Source organism: Strigops habroptila, chromosome 5 (genome assembly GCF_004027225.2).
Source record: "Strigops habroptila isolate Jane chromosome 5, bStrHab1.2.pri, whole genome shotgun sequence".
Classification (NCBI taxonomy): domain Eukaryota; kingdom Metazoa; phylum Chordata; class Aves; order Psittaciformes; family Psittacidae; genus Strigops; species Strigops habroptila.
In genome coordinates, this window is record NC_044281.2 from 41,109,447 (window position 1) to 41,131,851 (window position 22,405).

At 41.8% G+C, this 22,405-nt stretch overlaps 1 protein-coding gene across 2 annotated transcripts; it reads left to right on the forward strand.

The window, feature by feature from the left end:
• The first annotated feature begins 1,172 nt into the window (after positions 1-1,172).
• MINPP1 (multiple inositol-polyphosphate phosphatase 1) lies at positions 1,173-21,134 on the forward strand. Of its 2 annotated transcripts, none has more exons than XM_030487344.1 (5): positions 1,173-1,773; positions 2,041-2,223; positions 3,141-3,238; positions 5,041-5,174; positions 17,587-21,134. In XM_030487344.1, exons 1-5 carry the CDS (start codon positions 1,203-1,205, stop codon positions 17,984-17,986), a joined length of 1,386 nt encoding a protein of 461 aa, XP_030343204.1. In that variant the 5' UTR covers positions 1,173-1,202; the 3' UTR covers positions 17,987-21,134. The 2 variants fall into 2 exon arrangements, with proteins under 2 accessions (XP_030343204.1, XP_030343203.1); XM_030487343.1 differs by having other exon boundaries at positions 1,174-1,773; positions 2,035-2,223.
• Positions 21,135-22,405: the final 1,271 nt, after the last annotated feature.

Sequence of the window (22,405 nt, forward strand, 5' to 3'; positions counted from 1 at the left end):
TCAGTGAAAATTCTCAACTGTATGAGCAATAGCCTGACTGTGTAGGCAGGGTGTAAAGTAGCTGATCTTTCTGTATGTAAAACATAGGTCTCCCCAGGACATGCTATAGGTCAAAAGCTAAGCCCTTTTCCTGAGACTGGAGATGTTTCTGTTAACCTCAAGCCTTGGTTCTCTTACAAATAACTCAGTTTCCTTAGCTACCTATTTAGTAGCAAGGGCTTTCTCTAAAATGGGTATCATCAGCACTGGGAATATTTTTTTTTCGCTTATGCCTTTGCTCAAAGTGTTTCATAACCAAACATGTCACTGGCAGGCTCAGGCTTTTCCACAGGAAGCCTTTGCTTTTCTAAGCCTTTCTAAGCTTTTCTGTATAGGTCATTACAATGCCATCACGCTGTGCCACCAGTGATGCCAGTGGGATGTGAGGATTATAAACAATACTGGTGTGTCTCTCCGGACACCACTCCTGACTGGAAGCATCCCTGGCTGCAAACTTCACGCTCCCACACGTTTGACTTGTGCTGGGAACACATAAACCCTGTTACAAAACCCTGACACCCTGCACTGCCCTTGATCCGCAGTGCCATTCCCAGCAGCAGCGACCCACAATCCCCCTCAAGCAATGCTACCTACACTTTTGAGTGGAATTCATCAGCTTTGGGGCAAAAAGAGCCAAAAAATGCCCTCAAAAGCCCATTCTTAGCTTTGCTTGCACAACTTACCGGCCGGAGTGGAGAAAGATGATGCATCCAATTTTGAAGGCCAAGCCCTGACAAAGCCAGCACAAGGGGTATGAAAATTGGGGTCTTTAGTATCATGAGGGGCCATAAATGGGTCAAAAAGGCATTTTTTTTCCCCTCACGGGTGAAGTGCTGAGGGGAGCTACGGTGACCCGAGGGGAGCCGCCATCTCCCCCCTGCTTCACGCCTCGTCTGGCTGGTGCCCACCCAAGGCAGGCACAAAGGTGGGGGTGAGAATCGGGGGCTTCAACGTCCTGAAATGAGTCATAAAGACGGGGTTTTAACACAGGTATAGCCCTGAGGGGGCCGAGCCCAGCCTGAGGACACCCCCTGCTCCAGGCGAACTACCACCCCCATTCGGCTGCGAACCGGCCGGGCTGAGGCACCGCCCCGCAGGCGAGTGGGAGGAGAGCGCGGCAGCTCCGCTCCGCCTCTTCCTGCGGGAGCCGCGCAGTTGCCGCTATGGCGTCCCTGCGAGTAGGAGCTGTGCTGCTTTTTGCCGTTCTCCTGCTTTTGCTGGAGGTGGCGAGCGCGGGGTTGAACGGCTACTTCGGTACCAAGTCCCGCTACGAGGATGTGAACCCGTACCTGGTGCGCGATCCGCTGTCGCTGGGTCCCGCCGCGGCCGGGTCCGGGCTGCCGCCCTCCTGCGCTCCGCTGCAGCTCCGCGCCTTGCTCCGCCACGGCACCCGCTACCCCACGGCCGAGCAGATCCGCCGCCTGGGCGACCTGCACGCCCGCCTCCTCCGCCGCCGCCCCGCCGCTGACGCAGAATTGTCCGCAGCAGCCTGCCCCGCCGCCGCGGCCCTGGCCGCCTGGCAGATGTGGTATAACGAGAGCCTCGACGGGCGGCTGGCGCCGCAGGGCCGACGCGATATGGAGCACCTGGCCCGCCGCTTGGCCGCCCGCTTCCCCGCCCTCTTCGCCGCCCGCCGCCGCCTGGTGCTGGCCAGCAGCTCCAAGCACCGCTGCCTGCAGAGCGGCGCCGCGTTCCGCCGCGGGCTCGGACCGTCCTTCAGCCTCGGCGGCGACGGTAAGACCGGTCGCACATCTATCCCTCCTTCCCTGAGCGAGCCCTGCTCCCTCCCTGAGGGACCCCGGCGCTCGCTGAGGGAGCCCTTACGTCCTCCCCGCTGCCACGGGGCTGAGGGAAGCCGCGAGGCCATGCCCCGTGCCCTCCATCCCCAGGCTGAGGGGGACCCCGCATTCCCCTAATAGGAACACCGCTGTGGAGGGGGGATCGTCCTCGGGGAGAGTGTCTGACTGTGTCCCTGAGGCCTGTGTTTGCTTTCAGAAGCAGAGGTGGAAGTTAATGATTCCTTGATGCGATTTTTTGATCACTGCGCCAAGTTTGTAGCCTTGGTGGAAGAGAATGACACGGCGATGGGCCAGGTGAAGGCCTTCAAAGAGGGGCCAGAGATGAGGAAGGTCGTGGAGAAGGTTGCAAGTGCTTTGTGTTTGCCCGTGGAGGAGCTAAATGCAGGTAATGAATGCCTGTTACAGGTGGCTTCTGCTGGAGTCTGGCTGAGAACGACTTCTAGCACGTGTAGTTATGGAGAGTAGGTAATTAAAATTATGGTGTCAAAGAGAGATGCAGTCTCTGATTGATTGTGTAGGCTGTAAATATATATTGGTATTACAGTAATGAATGCTTGTTAGTGGTCAGAAGAAAAAGATGTTTGAAAATATCTTTTCTGTAGAGGAAATCAACTTTTCCTTTGTTTGGAGGTAAATGAGTGTTGTTATTCCAATTCTGCTTTGTCGAGCAGGTTTAGCTTTTTTAAAACCTGTTACAATTCAAACACACAAATAACCTCAGGAAAATGTGTACCTGTATGTCCGTGTGGTAACTTCACTTCTTCAGAATAGAAGTGCTAGGTTTCACTGTGTAGTCAAGTGATGAGGGAATCCCCCCAAATAGGTGTTGCTGTTGCTTCTAGCATGTCCCTAAAGCCACAGGCCCAAAATTGCAGCATGCTGCTGTTCAAACTCAGCTGGTAATGTGGAAGGTAGAGTAGTGGTAGTGAAAGACTGCTCTGTACTGAACAGACATACCTTGTTTGTGTTGACTCTTTCTGTCTTTTGTGGTGATGGGGACACACTAGTAGTTGACGCCTATAGCATGTGCATCAGCAGATGTGCAGCGTTTAGTGTGAAATGCTCTTGTTCTCTTATAGCAATGTAATGTGAAAAGCTTGGAGTCCAAAATTAGGATTCAGCACAATAATTCTGTTGAAAACAGCTTATTTTTGGTGTTTGGCTTTTGGACTGGCGATTATTTATTGGCTTACACTGTTTGAATTGCTAGATTGTAATTACGTTTCATTTTAGAGGCAAGTTGAAAGTTGCTATTTGTGTAGCAGTGGTTTATCTTTTGCTTGTTTGTTGGCTTTGTTGCAGATCTTGTTCAAGTGGCTTTTCTCACCTGCTCATATGAGTTAGCTATAAAAAATGTGACCTCCCCATGGTGTTCACTCTTCAGTGAAGAAGATGCCAAGGTATGTGGGGCTTTGAACAACCTGGACTAGTGGAGAGTGTCCAGGCCCATGGAAGGGGGGAGATGATATTTAACGTCCCTTTCAACCCGAACCGTCCTATGATTCTATACATGCTAAATGAAAGAGATATTTGAGAAGCCTTCAGAAGATGCCCTAGTGTTCAGATACAACTTCTGACTGTGCTAAGAGTTGTAAGTTGTGTGCCCCATATTCTTCAACCTAATGAAGCACTTCTTTGGCCTCCAAAGAGCTTTGGATTAATTGAGCAGCAAGACTGAAATACCCTTCTTTATTCAGACTTAAGTACTGGTGCAGTCTTGATTTGTCCTGATTAAAAATGTCCTTTCCTATTGTGCTTAATTCATATAATGCTTTTGTTTTTGTGACACTGGAAATGTTCTAGACAGTTTTGTTTTGTAAAGGATAATCATGTGATAAAATGCCTTGATTCCAGAGGGCATCAGATGAGGTCTTCTGGATCCTCTACGACTCTTTCTGTATGTTTTTGGGCACTATCAGGTCTCTAAATGTAATGCCTATTAATAAACCTAGTAGAGCCCAGATAAATGAGACTTATGATGGTTCCTCTTGTTTCAGAAAGTACCTGATGTACCCTTTGATGTTCAGTAAGTCCTCCCCAAGGCTCCAAGGAAACTTAGCACCCCTGGGAGAGGGGGGAGACCTCTACATAAATAGGTGGTTGCCTAAAGGGTAGGCAGTAGAGTTAGGGGTAAATGCTGTCATCTCAAAGAGGACTTCTACTGAGACCTGTGCTTCCTGATTATATGGAGGTGCTTGACATAATAAGATACGGGGTGTTTGAGAGGCTTTGCAGGGGGACCCTGTGAAGGTGAATTCCACATCAGTACAGTGGCATATGGCATTCACTGTGAAGTGATGTGTATGGAATAGGAAGTTGAAACTTCATATACAAGGTGGTGATCTCTGAGATAAATTGTGCCACTGAGAAGTGAAATTCTGATGGTATAGATCCATGAAAATGTTGGCTCAGCTACAGTAAAATTAATGAGCAAAAATTAAACAAACAACTTTAATGTTAGGAATTGTAAGAAATGGAACAGAGAATGAGGACAGCATGGTGTGCTCTTACATAACTCCAAGGCACAATTCTGTCTTTTTGAGGTGTGTGCACATCTCTAGAATGTAGAAATAGACAAACTCAGTTTAAAGTATGGGATTGCTTCAATCTGAAGAATGATTAACTAAGCTAAGGATCTTTGACCTTCATAAGACAAAATCAGAAATGCTAAAAAAACCAGTGGATGGTGATGGTCTTGTCATGTTCAGTAGTTAGCGGGTACTAAATAAAGCTAGCAGCAGGCAGGTTCGCAACAGACTCTTTTAACACAGTGTATAGTCAAGCTGCAGGGTACTATTAATGCTAAAACTTGGTATGTTCAAAGGGGAGATTGGGTTATTGTGGGAGAGAATCCACCAAAGTCTATTAAATTTGTAGAAAACCACCTTAGGGATCAAAATCCAGAGCTGAAAGTTACTGGAGTCTGGGGAAGTACACCTGCTGCTTTCCCTAGGCCTGATTGTAAGCGTGATGAGAGACAAGATGCTGAATGTAGTGGCTCTTTAGCCTGATCTTTTGTGTTTGGTTTTATGCTGAAGAAGTTTCAACTGGAGCCTTGATGTTTAGTTGGGAGTGTTTGTGTCAAAGAATTGTTGATTTCATGCAGTGTGTGGAGGTGTCATTGCTCCAGTTTGTGGGGGGGTTTAAGGCTTGTTTTTATTTTCCCTTTGTGCAATAGTAAAAACCTGTGAACTCTAACTAGGTACTGGAATACCTGAATGACCTGAAGCAGTACTGGAAGAGAGGATATGGCTATGACATAAATAGTCGCTCCAGCTGCATTTTGTTCCAAGATATCTTCCAGCATTTGGACAAAGCAGTGGAAGAGAGCAAAAGGTAAATAAAAAGGCTTTTGTGCTTTGGCTACAAGCTTTCTGTGGTCAATCATGAGTTGGATGTAGTGTGAATATAAGTACTTCTAAACTTAATAATGTTAGGAGTTTGAGCTAGGAGAGTTGTAATGGAGAGAATAAAATTTTTAATAGAGCAATGAAGGAGGTTGGGGGGTTTTTTCTTCCATTCGTGTTCTTATGCCTAGGTAACGTATTTCCTTTTAACTTACTAATCCACACAGGCCTTCAAGGGACAGCCAGCAGCAGTCTGGTGTTTTCTTCCTATACAGTTTGAAAAGAGGCCATTGAGTTAAAACAATGGGCTTATTGTTTAAAATGTCCTTGTTAAAAATCATGTGTCACAAAAATGGAAGACTATGGGTTGAAAGCATCCCCATGATACATTGTGTTATCTGGTTACTTAAGCACTTCAGTGTGCGATCTTTTTTTTCTGCATATGCTGGAGTCTCTTGCCTTATTAAAGTTTTCTTTCTGCTCAGATTAAAGCTGTTTGAAATGTGATTATAGAAAAAGAGTTATTACAGGGCAATCCAAACACTTAGTGATTCTAGCCCAGAACAGGCTGTTGCAGGATCCAAGAGGCCAGAGCTGTAACAGCAAGCCAGCCTTGTTACAAACTTGGTTAGTCATAACTAGGGACTGACAGACTTGGAGCGAAATACTCAGTGCCCTGTTAAAACATGATAAAGATACTTTTGTCCTGACGTCCTTGTAAATGTCTTGATTTGTTGAGTTAATCCAGTCAGTAGTTCATCTGTCCAGTCCAGGAACTCCATCTAGGATATTTAGTTTCCTATCCTTATTCTTTTACAGCAAAGCTGTAGTTTGAGAAACAACACTGTAGCTACAGGCCTCACAAGTAGCTGTCAGTAGGCTGGAAGATAAAATATCCTGGTGTCTTCAAAGGATGGTGGTCTGATACAGTGGTTTGTCTTCATCTATTGCCATGATTTGGCAACAGTAATTTTGTGTCAGTGGAAGAACAATAGCAGTGGTACTCCAACCGCTGAGTTGCACAGTCCTCAAAACTGCCTTGTAGTGTCATGGATTTAACCATTCCTATACTTACTTAGAAAATTAGAGATATCTGTGCTATTTTTGTGTGTTGTTTACTCCTAGGAGCTGGTGTCAGTCAGCAGTCATGATTCAGTGTTGGTTTGGTCTTGATCTTGTCTCGCGTGCATCAGTATGATAGGGAAGAGTAAAATAGGAACGAAACTGGGATCTGTTGTGGTGTGGAGAAAATAAAGGCTTCACTTACAGGTTGGTGTATTCGTGTCACAGAATTGCCTTTCATGTGCTGGTAGTATTTTCTGCTTATTTGCTTTGAGAGCTGCTTTAGACTTAAATGAAGTGTATTCATATGAGCATTAATTTACAACCTGTGTGCTTGTTCCTCATGCAAACCAAAGAACTGTAAATTCATAGTTTAGTGATCAGTCACATGAATGCCTTGGCAGATAAGTATGGAAATGTCTATAAAAGCACATGGTATCAAGGATATGATTGTAAGATTGTATCATGCTATTAAATACTTAATAGAAACCAATTTATAAGTAATAATTTGTCTTTGGTGCTGATACATAAACATCAGTTACAGGTGGTAGATGCTCTTGTATTCCTAGCGTCCTTGGAGCTTTATTTCTATAATCAGTATATTAAAGTAGGTCTACTCTACACTCAGCAGAATGATATTAATTAATGTTTCAGATATTAATTCAATGTTTCAGAAACAAAAGCATGAGTCATGGATATTTGGGCTGGCTGTGTTTTCACATGATAACCCATTGGAAGATGTTTGGTTTTTTCCTTTTCCTTGGCAGACTGAAGTTAGAAGTAGCATTCATATTTTGGGAGCAATGATCCATAAAGTTGGTTACAATCATTTTATAGTAGAGAAGACAACAAAGAAGTTTTGTTCCTTTAAGAGTTTGCTGACTGAGGATCCAAGTTGGACATTAACAGTAGTAGAACTGTGTGTTAAGTCAGTTGAAGCATAATTCCGAAGCAGTCAGTTGGCTTTTTTTGCAGTCATTTAGTGTGGGATACAGAGAGACCCTGTGTTCATCACTGGAGTTCTGAGTCATGAAGGAATGTTGAAGTGATGTTTAATACGTGACAGGGTTCCTTTCTAAAGGGGAGTCATCCCTAGGTAAACAGTAAAATTAGTCTTTATCTTAATTACTTTTGTGGTTCACCTGGAAAATCTGACTCGCAAATCAAACTTGCATGTTTGTTTTTAACAGTGTCAGCTTAGTATGCGAGAAGGTAAATGCGTTGAAAATTAGCCTTTGAGATTTACACGTAGACTTTCTCAACGCTTGCGTCCAGATTAGTGCCTTGGTCCTGCTCTGATGATTGTGTGAGCAGAGGGAAGGGGGCTATGCAGGGTTGGCAATGAAAGCCAAGGATGGGAGCGTACAGGACGCTGCGTGGCATGGGTGGTCAGGTGCCTCTCTGAATTTTGCTTGTGCTGTGTGCCAGCTGGTGCAAAGAAGGCACCTGTGTTCATTTTGCCATGAATGGGTTAGCACATGGCAGTTGAAAACATAAACAAGTTTGGCTTTGGGGAGGAGTTGCTGTGGAATGGCTGAAGGAAATGGTGATAGTGACCCCTCTGCAGCCAAGCTGGCTTAAGAAATTGGTCACGGTCACTCTGGTGTGTGGAAATTTAAGGCTTTTGTGGGAGTCTGGTACCTCTCATTTTGATAATGGTGGAGTTAAAGTGATGGTAATGCTAGATCACTGTTTAAATAAACTTCACTGCATCCTTTCTTCAGCCTATCAGAGACCTAAATGGAAAATACATTAGGGCACAGGTCATTAACACCCAACTGTGAATAGACTGACAAGCATGCTGCTATGATTGCCTCTGTCATGTGCTCTGTCTGTCTCTAAGAACAATGTAAGAACTGGGAATGAGAGGTTTGGGAAGAAGTGCAGGCTAACAGAAAGACAGCAAGGCCCGTAAGACCCTCTGTCCTTCTGAAATCTGAAAAATAACTGCTAAATGTAGTTTGACTCCTGTAAGGAGCGTGATCAATTTTGTTTCTTTTTAGTGTGATTTACTTTTGAACAGTGACAGCCTTTCAGTCCTTAAATTACATGCACTGGTTGCAGCTGTCTCAACTGTGTGCAAGATATCCCTGTAAGTTTAATTATAATTAAAAAAAAAAAAGGCAACAAAACAAAAGCTATAGTTGAAAAAAGCTGTATCTGTACTTCTGATTTATTAAGAACTGATCAGCGATCACTAAATTACAAGGTGGAACAGAGCACTAAAGGACCAAGATAACTTCATCCTGTCTCTCAGCTTTGGCTGCAGAAGTTCAGTTGCAATCTCAAGGGTTGCATTGCCACCGCAGAGGGGAAGCAGGTAGCGAGTTTATGCGTGTGTGTAAAAGATCGAGACCCTAAAAACCTGGGAAAGTTCAAAGCTGGGTGAACGGTCTGTTTAGTTTGCATCCGGAGTGGGAACTAAAAGCTTCCGAAGTGTGTTGCCTTGCACAAAGGGAGCATGTTATTTCATTCCACAACGTAAGGTGGCAGTCTTAAAGCACTGAAGACTGCAGTATACTCTGAATCGGGTAAGCCGGTAGACTTGGGAACACGTGGAAATCTGCCACTGCCCATGTATTGGAACAGTTCGTGTCCCCTGTGATTTAGGGAGCTGAGGTGCAACTAATGCTTGCTCATCCGGGATAGGAGAGACTTATCCCGGATACCGTGGCAATATGAGAATACAAATGAAAACAAGAAACCATATGAATAAGAGTATATGCCTGTGTTAATAACAGGAGGTATTTGGTTGTGCCTCTGTGTGTGTGCATGAGTATCTCTTTTAAAATTTTTTTTTTAGTTGTATTGTGTGACTTCAGGGCAACAGATTAAATACTTTGCAGCGGTTGATTGCTCAGAAAATGAACCTTTGTGATGGTAAAAGGTCTTTGAGTGGAATGTTGTTTCAATTTAGCAATGTCTAACATTGATTTGTAACTGGGTGTTTGCCTTAAAAATTTAACGACAACAGATTTACTTCCAGAGCATTATCTTTGCTCCAACTTAATCTTTCTTTTCTGGAAAGCTTAGACTCAGCTATCCAAGAGTAGAAAGGGGAGTATTTCTGTTCCAGCAAGAAGCTGAGGGATCTGGATTATCTGTTCTGTTACAGGCTTGGCAGTAGAGAACAGTGTTTTTATATTCAATAGCTTTGTCCTGTTTTCATTCTCAGTTACAGATGAATTAAAAAAGATTAACCTTGCCAATTAGTCCCATCTTCAATTTATAGTGCAGAAGTTTCAGACATTTTCAGGATCTTTCATCATATGAATACCAATAGAATCCTTGGTTTAAACTAGCAATGGTCTCTTCTGTGTAGGTCTTGCAGTACTGCAAGATGGTTATGAAGCTTGTGAAATGGATTTTCACTGTATGATTGCTCTTGTCATCTGTCCCAATCCAGACAGGTGGTGGAAAGGTGTTGGAGTATCTATTCGGGAACATGGGTCTGATGTTGAATTCATGAGTAGCTGGTGTTGGTGACCATCTACTCTTAGTACACCCATGCATGGACCCTATTCTTCTACACCTTCAGTATCAATAAAGTATAAATGTCTAAGGAAGGTTAATTCTTTAGTAGAAAACATCTGTTCTTTGAGACCTAACCACAGTTGCAGCGGGCCTTTCAGGACCACATTCCTCCATAGCTTCTTACCAGTCTGTAAGGAAATGTCATGGGCACATTTGTAGGGAGAGTTTGGGGGCCAGGACTCTGTTCCATACACATTTTCTGAATTACAAAAAAAGAAAACACATATCTGTATCACAAGAGTTAAATATAAAATTAAACCAGCTGATTTGTTGTGCTGAGATGGTATACTTGGGCAGTAGTCTTAGTCCATAAAGCACTTTATTTTTGCGAAGACTTCAGAATTGTATTTTTCCGCAAGTCTTCCTGCTACAGATAGAAAATACAGAGTCAGGCTGTGCAACTGTGTCACAAAGAAGCTAATGGGGAAACACTCTTCACTAAACCCAACAGTTTAGTGAAGAACACTGGAGCCTAGGGCCTACTGTAAGTGTCACTGCTCTTCATTATATTGGTAAAACTACCAGGTAGTCATACATACGTGCATGTTCACTTGCAGTTGGGCTACTATGGAAGAATCCTTGAAAGGCTGCTCTTACTGGCCAGTGTTTGTTTAAACAATTAGAAAGTGTTCAATTTCTCAAAGCTGTGGTATTTAGAGATGCTTCAATGTTGGGGTGTAGAGGAACAATCAGTGGGCATCACCTTACCTCAGAAGAAGCAGTGAGGCATTGCTGCTTCTGAGCCACAAAGCTCAGAAGCATTCTTAGTGGCTCATATATGGGCTACAGCTAGTGGCCAAAACCTGATATCTCCTCACGCCAGTATGGTGCTAATGGTAGGAATCACCTTGGACTTCATGGGCCCCTATCCTTCTTCAAGAGGCATAGCTGGTCTGTGTGTTGCACGGGACTGCTGGGACTGCCAGCTTAACTCCATTGTTCGCTGGCTTCTTGCGTCATTGGCAGGTTTAGCACACTGATTTTGGGAGGAGAAAGGGGAAACACTACAGTGGCAGGAGGAAGCTCCTTTTGCTGCAGCATAGGGTATGAATCTGTAGGAAAACTCTACATAGAAAGCATAAAGATATATGTTGCTTTTTGGCTTCAGGTTTCTGTGAAACGCCCAGGTAAGTCGTACATCTGTGATCAGCGAGTGCTGTTCTGCCACCAGGAACTCTGTGTATTGGTGAGAAATCCATGTATTTTCATAGTTAATGCAATAGCAAGCTGCCAATCTTACAAAAAAAAAAAACCAACCCAAAACAATCTTAACAGCTACACATGGGCAAGGGTGGATTTGGAAATTTGTTGTGGTACACTTTAAGGATATCAGCTATTCATTAAAGCTGTTTTATGTCTTTTTCTTCTAGCTTCAAATATTTAACAAGTCTGCCTTTCTTGCTTGTGAAATAGAGTATTGAACTCCTGTTATTACTTTACTTGTGCTGTTCAAGTGGATTACCATAAGGCTTTGGAAATTGGGAAGTGTGCTTTGTGCAGCCATCTCAGTATTAAAGTATGTGGCTAATGATTGAAAATACTAACCTAGCTGTACATACACATTGCAGAATGTTTGGTGGTTTCCTCTGAGAGTAAGCAGGTTCAGACTAATTTGAATTTGGATGTAGTACAAGATCAAGTGAAGGTGATCTATGTAGTTATACCAGGCTAAGCCATATGGTAAACAGCTCGATTTGCCAATTTATCATAGAATCATAGAATGGTTTAGGTTGGAAGGGACCTTAAAGATCATCCAGTTCCAAACCCCCTGCCATGGGCGAGGGCGCCTTCCAAAGGTGTCTCAAAGCCCGGTCCCGTCTGGCCTTGAACACTGCCAGGTAGCTTTTGTTGTTTCATGTAATTTGCGTTCCTCTTTGCAGATAAGTTCACGACACAATTGCTAACCTTTCTATAGTCATTTACTACTAACTAGTAGCACTTAGGAGTGCCCTAATCACTCCTTTCAAACCTATGACTCAGTGCAAAAGAATTCAATACATGATGCAAAACCAATTAAGTGTTCAAAACTATCTTTTTGTAGTATGTACAAAGGGAACAGAGCAAGAAGCTTCCACGTAAGCAGTAGAAGTGATATAATTGGATTAAAAAAAAATCCTTTCTCTCAGATCCAAGTTTTTCAGTTCTTTATTTTATTAAAACTTTGTTGCCTCAGGGATCCAGTCTTTGTGCAGTGCAGGTTCTTGGTTATTTGGGTACATCAGCAGGTTCAGAATGTCCTGTGTTCCTTGGTGGGAGTTGTAAACTAGTGTGCTTGATCACCCATTTGAGGAGAACCTGGGCTGTTGCATGTAGATATGTAATTCGCATTATTTGAAGTGCAGGACAGTTTATAGCCAGATATGTACTACATGGGCTTACTCTGAGGTATGGAGCGGCTCTTGCAGAGCCACGTCAGAGGAATTGGTACTGTACTCCTCAGGTGGTCCCCTTCTCAGAGAGCTTGAACGTGTGTGTGACTCTGTATGGCTTTGTATGAGGCCACTTCAGGGGTGTCCCCACTCTGTCCCCTGACTTTTTGGGGTACTGGGGAGCACGTGCAATGAAAGCTTCTGGACCAGGTGCTTGTCATCTCTGCTTATTACTTAGTGATACGTAACTTAAGGGAGGAGTGGGGGAAGAAAAACTGCTTGACTTCAGATTATCTGTTCAGAGAGGAGAACAGTTGTGTGTGTGATGGGTAAACTGATCCCTGTAATAAGATGTTCATGTATTCACAGAGCAACGTGCCAGCTGTACAGTGCAACAGACCACACAGTTTATGTTAGCACACCTGAAAAATATACAGGTCTTGACTTCATTTCCAGAAAATCAGAGACTTCGACTTATAAACTCAAACAGCTATGTCAACATTGTATGGTTGGTTCTGCTGGCTCCATCTTCCAAAGGTGGTGCTTCTGACATGATTAAAGGGTGCTTTTGGGGAAACCAGGTAGAGACCTAAAATTCTCCATAAGTGCTTGTAGCACGTTCAGCAGTATCCCTGTGTCTGCATTTCTGAAGCGTGTGTGTGTATGTGCTGGCTTCTCTTAGATACCTGGGCAGTCCAGGGGCCTCCCCTGGGAATGTGTCTTTTCATCTATCTGCCTAGAACCAGATATTTCAAGTGTTGCTTGTACCTTTCAAACTTCCCAGAAAGTACTTAATCTCTCATGTTAATTACCTAATATTTGCTTGCTCAGGATTGCTCTGGAAAGGTATCTCAGCAACTTTTATAGAGTCATATCCTTTTATCTAAGGAATTAAGAACCCAAGCAAAACAGTATCTTGGCAACTAACACATAGATGAACTGATCTACCAGTATTCAGTTTTGCAGGAAGAGTTTGACCCTCTTGGTTTGGTTTTGGCTCATCGTGATGGTTCAACATTTAGCATCATCACAATGCTGCTGCAGTAATGCATTTAATCTGAGGTCTGTAAGAATCTGAGAGGTGGGATCATTCAGAAAAAAGCCTTTGAAAGAAGCTCTGAAGTGAAATCCAATCAAGCCTAGTTAGCTTTGGGTGATTAACTCTTGCAGGACTAGATAGGAGCTGTTGCCTTTTAATCGGGGTTTTAAATGAGTTTTGAGTAGTCAAACTTTTCAAATTTGCCTTTGCCATGAGTGAGCTCATATATGTCCTTGTGGAAAAAGAAAGTTTTTATCTCGACAGTATTTGTGGTGGCATTTTGTTGTGTTGGTGCTGATTCCGAAAATGATTGGGCACAGCTGTCTTCTGATGTACTATTTAAGGTGGAAGTTTTGAAACATGAGAACTTAGGCTTAATGCTGTTTGACAGCTGGTTTGGGTTTGGTTTTTTTTTTTTTCCCCCTCCGCAGCGGTGATAACACCCTGAGCAACGCCACTGTTGCCTTCTGAGTTCCACCACTGCATTCTCTCATCTCTGCCATTCTCTTGCGGATTTAGGGTTCCTCCAGAAATAAATCACAGGGGGACATGGGAGGAATTCATATGAGAATTCAACACATATATGAGAATTCTTCCTAGAGCTGAAAATAGAGGGATTTGAGTTCTTTGTCCTCGCTTTTGTACTGGGGAGGAAAAGGACAGAATGTAGTCTAAGCTTGCTTGTTTAACAGTTGTTAAACTTCATTCCTTTGAAGTTGTTGGAGAGATTTTTTGCATGAGGTTTGAAGGTTGGCCAGTTAAGCTTTGCTGTAGGATATGTTTCTTCTTAACCCAAACCGCAGGAGATAGTGGGATATCTCTAGCTGAGTTGCATTGGTGCTTAGGAAGGTTCAAGGTAAACCTGAATCTGCTGTGATTAAGAACTAGAATTTGCCTGAATGCTAAATCCCGTATCTGTGCTTGTCTATGGTGCCTTTTTTCATGCTGAGACTTATCTTTCAGAGCTGTGCTGACGAATTGTTCAGTAACTTCTTCATTTTCAGCTGCAGTCAGATTTTACTTAGAAAGTTACAGCAGTGGGTGGTTCAGTAGCTGAAGTTGACACATCTCTTCAATGAACCCTTCTCTGCCTAATGACAGCCACTTCTGCTCATCTGGAAGTGGCCCATAAATAAGCATGAAACCAGTCACCAGCAATCACGTTCAGACAAGCTCTTAAAATTGTATGGCAGAGTTTTATTCAGTCTCTTCATCTCCCTTTAAGGTTGGTGATGAGATTATTTTTCTACTGATCAGTGTGCTTTCCCAAAACACTTAGTACTAAATAAAAGGGAGAAAGTGAACTGAAAAAGCATTGGCAGTTGCCAGCGTACAGTGTTGAGAACTTTGATGCTTCTGTGTGGGACTGAATCATTAACCAATCGTAAAGAAGACCGAGTGTGGAAATCTCAAGCCTTCTGTTTAATATTTCATTAGCCTGTGCTACTGTTTGGATAGTGTTTATCAGTGTTTTGTTGAGTGTGATTTGTGCTCCTGTCTTTACTTTCTCAGAAATGTAGGGGCAGTAATAACCTTTGCCTATGTACATGCTCTGAAGAGGCAATCTTTTGTGATTTCCCCCATGATTAGAAGTATTACTGTTGCTGTTTTAACCTTGATGGTGATTTTTATTGTCATTATTAGGTGATATGAAACCGCATTTGAACTGGACTCATAACCCTAGATCCTGAACAGGGAGTGCTCAAGTAGTCTTTGATATTCAGTGCTGGTGAGAAACTCAAGTATACTGTTTTGAAGAGGCTGTTGAAAACTAAGGATTGTACCACATAAGGAAACAATTTTGATCCTTGTTAAAGTAATATGGTGGGATAGGTGTGAGAGGGAGAGGTTTGTTTTGTCTCCCAAGGTAGTTTGACCTGTTGGTGTGATGATTTAATGAGATTAAAGCAGGTAAAATAAAAACTCAAATTATAGGTGAGAATGAGCACCTTGTTTATTACTTCTTTTGTCTTCATGAGATTTTCTTTTCTTGTTCTTTAAAAATTCTATGGGTGTGTGTGTCTATATGCTATAATTCATTTCCTCGTTTGGAAACTTATGTTGGGGGGGGAGGTATGGGTGAGTGAAATCCACTCCCTGTGGAGTGAATAATGCGTGTGTAACACTTGTTTTGGAGACTTCAGCAGCATATTTACATTTCTAGCTTTCTTGATTAGTAAACTATAAAACACAGACCACCATGTTTGGAAACAGGCATGTGTATAAGGGTGTGCAGCTGGGACCACGTAAAACTGTGCTGAGTTGCTAGAGCTGAGTGATAATCCTCCGAGAGTGCTAAAAGAAGTTGAATGAAATAGCTGAAATAACAGCCAGTGCGTGTTGGTTTCAGCCAAGAAGCTCGTGGAGGCTGGCAGGTGTGATGATTTAAAAACAGATAAATAAAGGGGGGGGAAAAAGGGAGGGGGAAAAAACCCAGCTCCAGGGGAGAATCAGAATTACAGACCAGTTTCGTAGAAATAACGACCGAGGTTAGCATCAATTAGCACCTTGAAGAATATGATATACCAGAGAACTGTCGATACAGCTCTGTGAAAAGAAAACATACCTCTTGTATGCTTGCAGATCCTTCCCAGGAGCTCCATCTAGGGTGGTCTGGGCAACACAGTCATGATTTCCAAACATCTTTCTACAGGTTTCCTTATCAAAAGAAACCAAGCAGCCAGGGTTAATAGCAAGGTCCTTACATGGGTAAAAAGTGATTAAAAATATAAGAAATGGAGGTAGGGGTAGCTGATGGATTTTTATTTTTTTTTTTTTTCCCCAGCAGAGGTAGGTTGCTAGTGAATATAGATCTGCAAGGATCTGGGCTGCCCAGCATGTTATAAATGACCAAGAAAAAGAGGTGAGAAGTTAAGCGTCATTACAAATTACTTTTATTCAGCAGCACTTTTATTCAAGATACAGAAGATAAATTGTTTCTACTAGGAGAGTTGTAAAAGGACCTTGTGAGACTAACTGGGCTTGAAAATTGCACATTTTTGAAGTAATCAAGACAGTTAAAAGTGTGGGTGGTCATAGAGGTAGGCAAGAAAGACTCCTTAAAACCCTGCTCTGGCGGTAGTATGCCAGGGAGGGAAGCAGTTTGTGTGTTAAATCAGTGATTTGTTTGCTTGTGCAGGCAATCATATGCTTATAGTTAGGTCAGAGGGTAGTAGCGGTTTACTGTAATTTCTTAATAAGTTTGTACTTAGACTTAATTTTCATCTTGAAACTGAATTGTCACTTATTCTTTATTACAGCAGCTGGAAAAGGGTTTGATCCTGAAATCTAAGAAAATTAATGCTGAAAACTTAAAAACTTTCCAGGTCTAAAATGATGATAATGTGGGGGCTTCTCTTCACCACACCTTGGATTAATTTAGGTAGAAGCTTATTAAAAAGACTTTTAAAAAAATCTGTGTTTTTTGAAGCATGTAGAATAGCTAAAGAAAAAGGGTATGTTTTAATAAGTCACTGGTCTTTGTGAAGTGGACTGTGTCCTGGATGATCTCACTTAATAGTTCATTATGCTTTGTCATTCGGGCACTTTTTGCATCTGCCAGGGAACAACAAAAAAAATTACTGGCTCTAATCAGTCCTATTAAATACAGCTCAGTATCCTGGGAGAAGTTGTTCTGTCTTAGCTCTAGGTTTGTACTAAAGGAAATCTGTAAAACATATAGTAAAAAAATGTATTTGGTTAAAAAAAAGAAAAAAGGGTATGAGTTTTTCCAAACAGCCCGTGACGAGGCAATGTTTATATGTATTTGCAATGGATCTGTGTTAACAGAAATAGTAAGTTACTGCAATGTCCATGAGTCTTTCCACATGTTGACATATAATGAAGGGCTTGACTTGGTTCATGTGTTAACAAAGCCTTGCAGCTGGTTTGGCAATTTGCTACCTTCTCTCAAATTCCTGATGTGAGGTGACAATGCTATTTAGAAATCTTATATTTAATCCAAACCGAGTGTATTAACTGTAGCATGGTCACTGGATTATCCCATACCTGGGAAAAGCACAAGTGAGTAGGTTCACACAGGAAGTTGGAGAGATGTACTGAGTATATGGACACATACCATTAATTTGTTTCTTGCTTTTGTTTACCATATTTATATTGGGCTCTAGCTGTAGCCCAACTACATTTATTACAACTTCTTGCATTTTATGTAAAAGCTAATACCTGAAATTGAGGCAAAGTTTAAGAAACTTGGATGCTTTTAAAAAAAGCCTGTAATATACTGAAATTCCCAAACCGGGTTTTGTTGGGCATTGGAGTAAAACAAGTTCAAAGTCTACTTGCTGAAGCCTTCGTTGCTGACAGTTGTGCAATATGCTGGTATATTTGTTTTAAAGGACAGGCTTTTGCTCATCCTTTGCACTTTTTCTCTTTTTCAGTTCAAAACCTATTTCTTCACCTGTGATTGTACAAGTTGGACATGCAGAGACACTTCAGCCACTGCTTGCCCTTATGGGTTTCTTCAAAGATGATGAGCCTCTCAAGGCAAACAATTACATCAGGCAAACACATCGGAAATTTCGCACTGGCCGGATCGTGCCTTATGCAGCCAACCTGGTATTTGTGCTTTACCACTGTGATCAAGTGAAGAACCCTGAAGAAGAGTATCAAGTACAGATGCTGTTGAATGAAAAACTGATGTTGTTTCAGCACTCGAATGAAACCATCTCTACTTACGCAGAACTCAAGCACTATTACAAGAACATCCTGGAAAACTGCCACTTCAAAGAAGAGTGTGAATTACCGAAAGTTAATAATACTGCTATTGATGAACTTTGAGAGAATGAAATGGAGTGGGTGTTTTGAAAATTGATTTCGGTTCTGTTTGACAGATTTTGTGAACAACCACTTTTGATGATTTGCTGCTGCTGTGTTGACTTAGAAAATTTGCAGATTCGATGGGTTGTTTATATATGCAAATAAGTAATTTCATTGGTCATTCCTCTTATGAATGTGTCATAGATGGGTTTTAAGAGCTGGGGCAACCTCTGTTTTATCAGGTGTCGGATTGATTCACTATTGCTTTGCTCTGCCTCTTTTGCTAGCTGCTCTTTTCCTGTGGCAGGCATGAAATAATTCAAACCCGTGAGCTTTTCTGCTCCTTTTCCTGACCTTCTAGGAGGGAGAGAGTACATAGTACTTCCCCACAGCTGCCCAGCTTCTGGCTGAACAGTACCATGTGAACATCTTTCTTGGGCATTTAAAGCAGGAAAAATTGCAGTGTTCCTGCATTCATCATTGACCTACACTGCATAGCAAGTTAGCCTCCCAGGTAAGTAAACTTAAAAAAAAGTGTGAGAGTGGGAAGGTGCTCTGGGAGATGCAGCAGTTGTTCTCTGAGTTAATCTGGTGTGTCTTTCACTTGACACCATCAGTTTATTATGTTAAAGTTTTGGGTTAGTGCATTCAGGTTAGGCTCTGCTACAGCTAGAATATATTGGTCCTGTTGAGCTCTGGAGGTCTGCAGTCCAGCCTCCTGCTTGAAATGGGATTGTTGCTAAGCCTAAATCAAGGCAGGTTTTGGACTGTAAAAAGTAACTGTCTGAGACTTGACTTCTGCTAGCTTTAAGGCACCAAACGCGGTGTCACTTTTGTAGGACTTACACAGTGATGTGCTGCCTTGTTCTTGAAATTAAGCTGGTCTTAAAGAAATTAATTGCATACAAATTCTGGTGATCTTTTAAGACAACTGCACTTAAAGTAGGTTCACTTGCTACTAAAAGTTGGAAAGTATTTTAGAGCTCTGCAGTGTGGCAGAGAAAGGGAAAAAGAAGATAATCGTCCAGAATGTCTGAAATGTAGTAAGTCAGATAAAAATTCCATCGTTGCCCGGGAAGGAATGACACTGTGAACAAGTTGCCCCAGAGTAAATGAGGGTATGGATTTATGGTCTGATAGCTCTTTAAGTGTGTAGTAACACCCTATAATGAATGTCCCAGAGCTTATGCTGTGAAGTGAGATGTAGTTTACTGGGGAGGGGGTGAAAGGTTGGTATAAGTGATTACCACAGGGTATCAGGTGCACTATAAATGTTTATACCCTCATTTGCTGCAGGGTAATTTCTTTTTGTAGGTTCACCTTCATAACTGAGAACTTAATTGCTGCAAAAACAGAAAAGAGAAAAAGAGGCTCCAAGTTGAGGAGTTAAACTTGATGTATGGTGGTGGTCTGGTTTTTTGTTTGGGTTTTTTGTTGTTGTTGTTCTGTTTTGTTTTTCTTCAGGACTTGGGCTTCTGTCACTTTTTTTTTTTAATATGGCTTGTATAAAAGCACTGAAAGTTTACATATCTGTAAGTTAGGGAGCAGTCAAGAAACGTGGTTTATACTGTTTTACTGTTGAGTTAAGGGCTTTCCTCTATGTCGGGACATAGGGCCGTGTTTTGTAAGTGCATCAATATCTGTGGAGACCAAGGTTCTGATCACTGAAGATACTTATTAAAATGGGTGGATGTTTCGGCATTAACATCCCAGTAGAATACTTGCCTGTGTTAGCTCTGCAGCTATTTTTGTGACACTAGTGAGATGGTTAGGGAGGAGTATCAATGCTAGAACCAATGTAGGGATGCATGTCAGGATAATCGTCAGCCCTAGCACATAGCAGCTTGGCATGTCTCTTTTTTTTACATGATTCTGCCTTGAGACTAGGTCAACAGATAGTAATTACTGTGACAGATGCCTGTTACGAACTTTATTGCAACATTTGAGGCAAGCTACGAAGAAATTAACCTTTCTTTAAAGGCACTTAAGTTTGGTAAATAGCTGATGTGAGAGTGAGAAAATCCACCTTTGGACAAATATAGTTTTTGTGAGTCAGTCATCCTGTGATGATTCATGACTTGAACAGAAGGGATGAAAGCCTGACAATTGGAGATGAATGGAGGATTTCTGTTGTCGGTTCAGTGAAACTGATTTTAAGACATCGTTTGTTAAAAGATACATCCTTCTTCCTTCCTTCTTCCTACGTTGCACTTGACTGCGTTTTTGATCATGTGCCACGTGAGGTGGAGGAATGAAAAAATCCTTCTATAGTGAAGCATCATTTGCTTATGCATTACCAAACTGATTGTATGCTTAAATTGCGTGCAAAGGGCTTCAAGGATGACTCTTCAGAGGCTATGTTCTATTTTGCCTTGGAGTACAAATCCATTGTAACTCCAGCATAACAGATATTCTATACTACTATTCTATTCTATTCAGTGGGTGTCAGGTATTAACTGAAAAGGAAAATGTACTGTTTGGTTTCTGACCTGTATTTAAAGGATGCACTGACTCACTCCTTTGGCAGAATTAGAAGCTGAATCTGGAAACTTTGCACAATTGTAGCGATAGAAGTGTTTGGACATGTAATGTTCTAGGCACTTGTTCATGTGGCTGATTTTTACCACTAGGGAAGTGACTTTTATTAAATATATGAATTTGTGCATATACTAAAAATGAAAACTAAAATGGATCAAAATGCTTCCATGAAGTCGAGCACTAGCTCAGTGAGCAGTGTTTGAACAGGCTGTTACATCTCATGGCATTGCAGATGACCACATCCTGAAAAGGTCCTGCAAGAAGACTAACGCTTTCTCTTCCTTTGTGTGGCTCTGGACAGAATGCCTCATTTCAGTCATCTGTTGAGGACTCTGCAACCTTTCTCAAACTGGAAGCTTTCATTGATGAAAATTACCGACAGTGTTCACGGACACTGGTCTTAAATACGTTTGAAGTGTATTTTATTTTATTAAATGTCTAAAGGTTAACTAATATTTCTGGCAAATTCATTTTTTCCTCCTAGTAAGTACTGCTGTTGTAATTCTGGTTAGCATTGAGCTGTCATATCGCTGGACGCAATGTAGTACGATGGTACTAACTGGATGAATTTTGAGAACTTGTTTTGGATTTTTAGTGCTGTGAAATAAAACTGCACAATTTCTTCATCTTATGAGTGGTAATAATGACACAATCTTTAGTATCACGGCTGTGTTCTGCTTCAGAATTCATTTGGTAAGTTGTTACTACTTGCATTGGTGTGTCTGATTGTCTGATTATTTTAAGTCATCGCATTGCTTGGTGATTAATATAAAACACCTTAGGTTTTCGCTGTCATATTTTGAGGTGAGTGAAAATTAACTCATGTTTCCAGGAGCTCTGGTTTTAAAAACAATGATAGTTTCTGGCAGTGTTTTTCAGGTATTACTTTAGAATGCGAAATGTCTGGAAGCGTCCTGCATTTTGAAGAAGAGTGAGGGTTACACACATGTTTTTGTGCAGTCCAGAATCTGCTGCAGTAGTATTTTTCTAAACATTATCACTCTCAGTAACAAATCGACACTGTTGATTTGATAAAGAGTTAGAAAGATACAATATGCAATACTTCCTAACCTATCATTTCTTATAGGTATTTAGCTATAGATCCTCATTATTAAGTATTGGTTAGCTACTTAGTTTGTTAATTCTCTAATTACCTGTAAGTAAAAATTAAGCTTTGCCTGTAGCATGCTCATGTGCTGAGGATGCAGCACTGTAAGTGTGCTGTGACTGGCATCATCTTTGATCAAGGGCTGTTTCTTCATTTTTCAGAAGTATTAGTCTGTAAGGCAGTTTGAAATAGAAAACAGTTGATGTTGTTTTGTTTAAAACAGACACCCCCTCCTCTCCCCCCCGCCCCAAACTGTATAGTCATAGGAAAAGGACTGAAATGTCTCCTAACATTAAGATACCAAAACCATGTATAACCTTGTAGGCAAAGAATACCACCTCCCATCTCTTCCCCCCCCCCCCCTTTTTTTTTAGATGTATAATATAATAAACAGTCATTTTGTTACTTGTCTGTCTTTTCAGATGTTAGTTTGCAGTTGCTGGTGTAGCAGAAATAATGGCTTATCTTTTGAATTGTTAAATTCTTGTTTTACTGGGCTTTAAGTTATAAATTACTTCTGATTCTCAGGGTCATTTCAAAACTAGCCATCCTAAGGACTGACCTTACTTGACTGGAGTGAAGGCCTCTTGTGTCCTTCATAGCCTTCAAAGGATAGTCAGGACCATCGGAAGAAGAATTGCATACAAATGCAAACAGTATACATCGGTAAGTCCACGAAAGCTTAGTGCCAGGAGCAGCTGAGCCAGGGAGAGCCCAGAACTTTGTTTAAGATTTCTGGGGGGATATTTCTCTTCACCCTTCCTCCTCCTATGAATTTGTTGTCTTGAGGCCAG

Excerpts from the sequence above, each read along its gene's own strand:
- MINPP1 (XM_030487343.1), top strand. The coding sequence starts at position 1,203 with ATGGCGTCCCTGCGAGTAGGAGCTGTGCTGCTTTTTGCCGTTCTCCTG. Across the intron at positions 2,224-3,140 it reads CGTGGAGGAGCTAAATGCAG|ATCTTGTTCAAGTGGCTTTT; the intron begins GTAATGAATGCC and ends GCTTTGTTGCAG. Across the intron at positions 5,175-17,586 it reads GCAGTGGAAGAGAGCAAAAG|TTCAAAACCTATTTCTTCAC; the intron begins GTAAATAAAAAG and ends TCTCTTTTTCAG.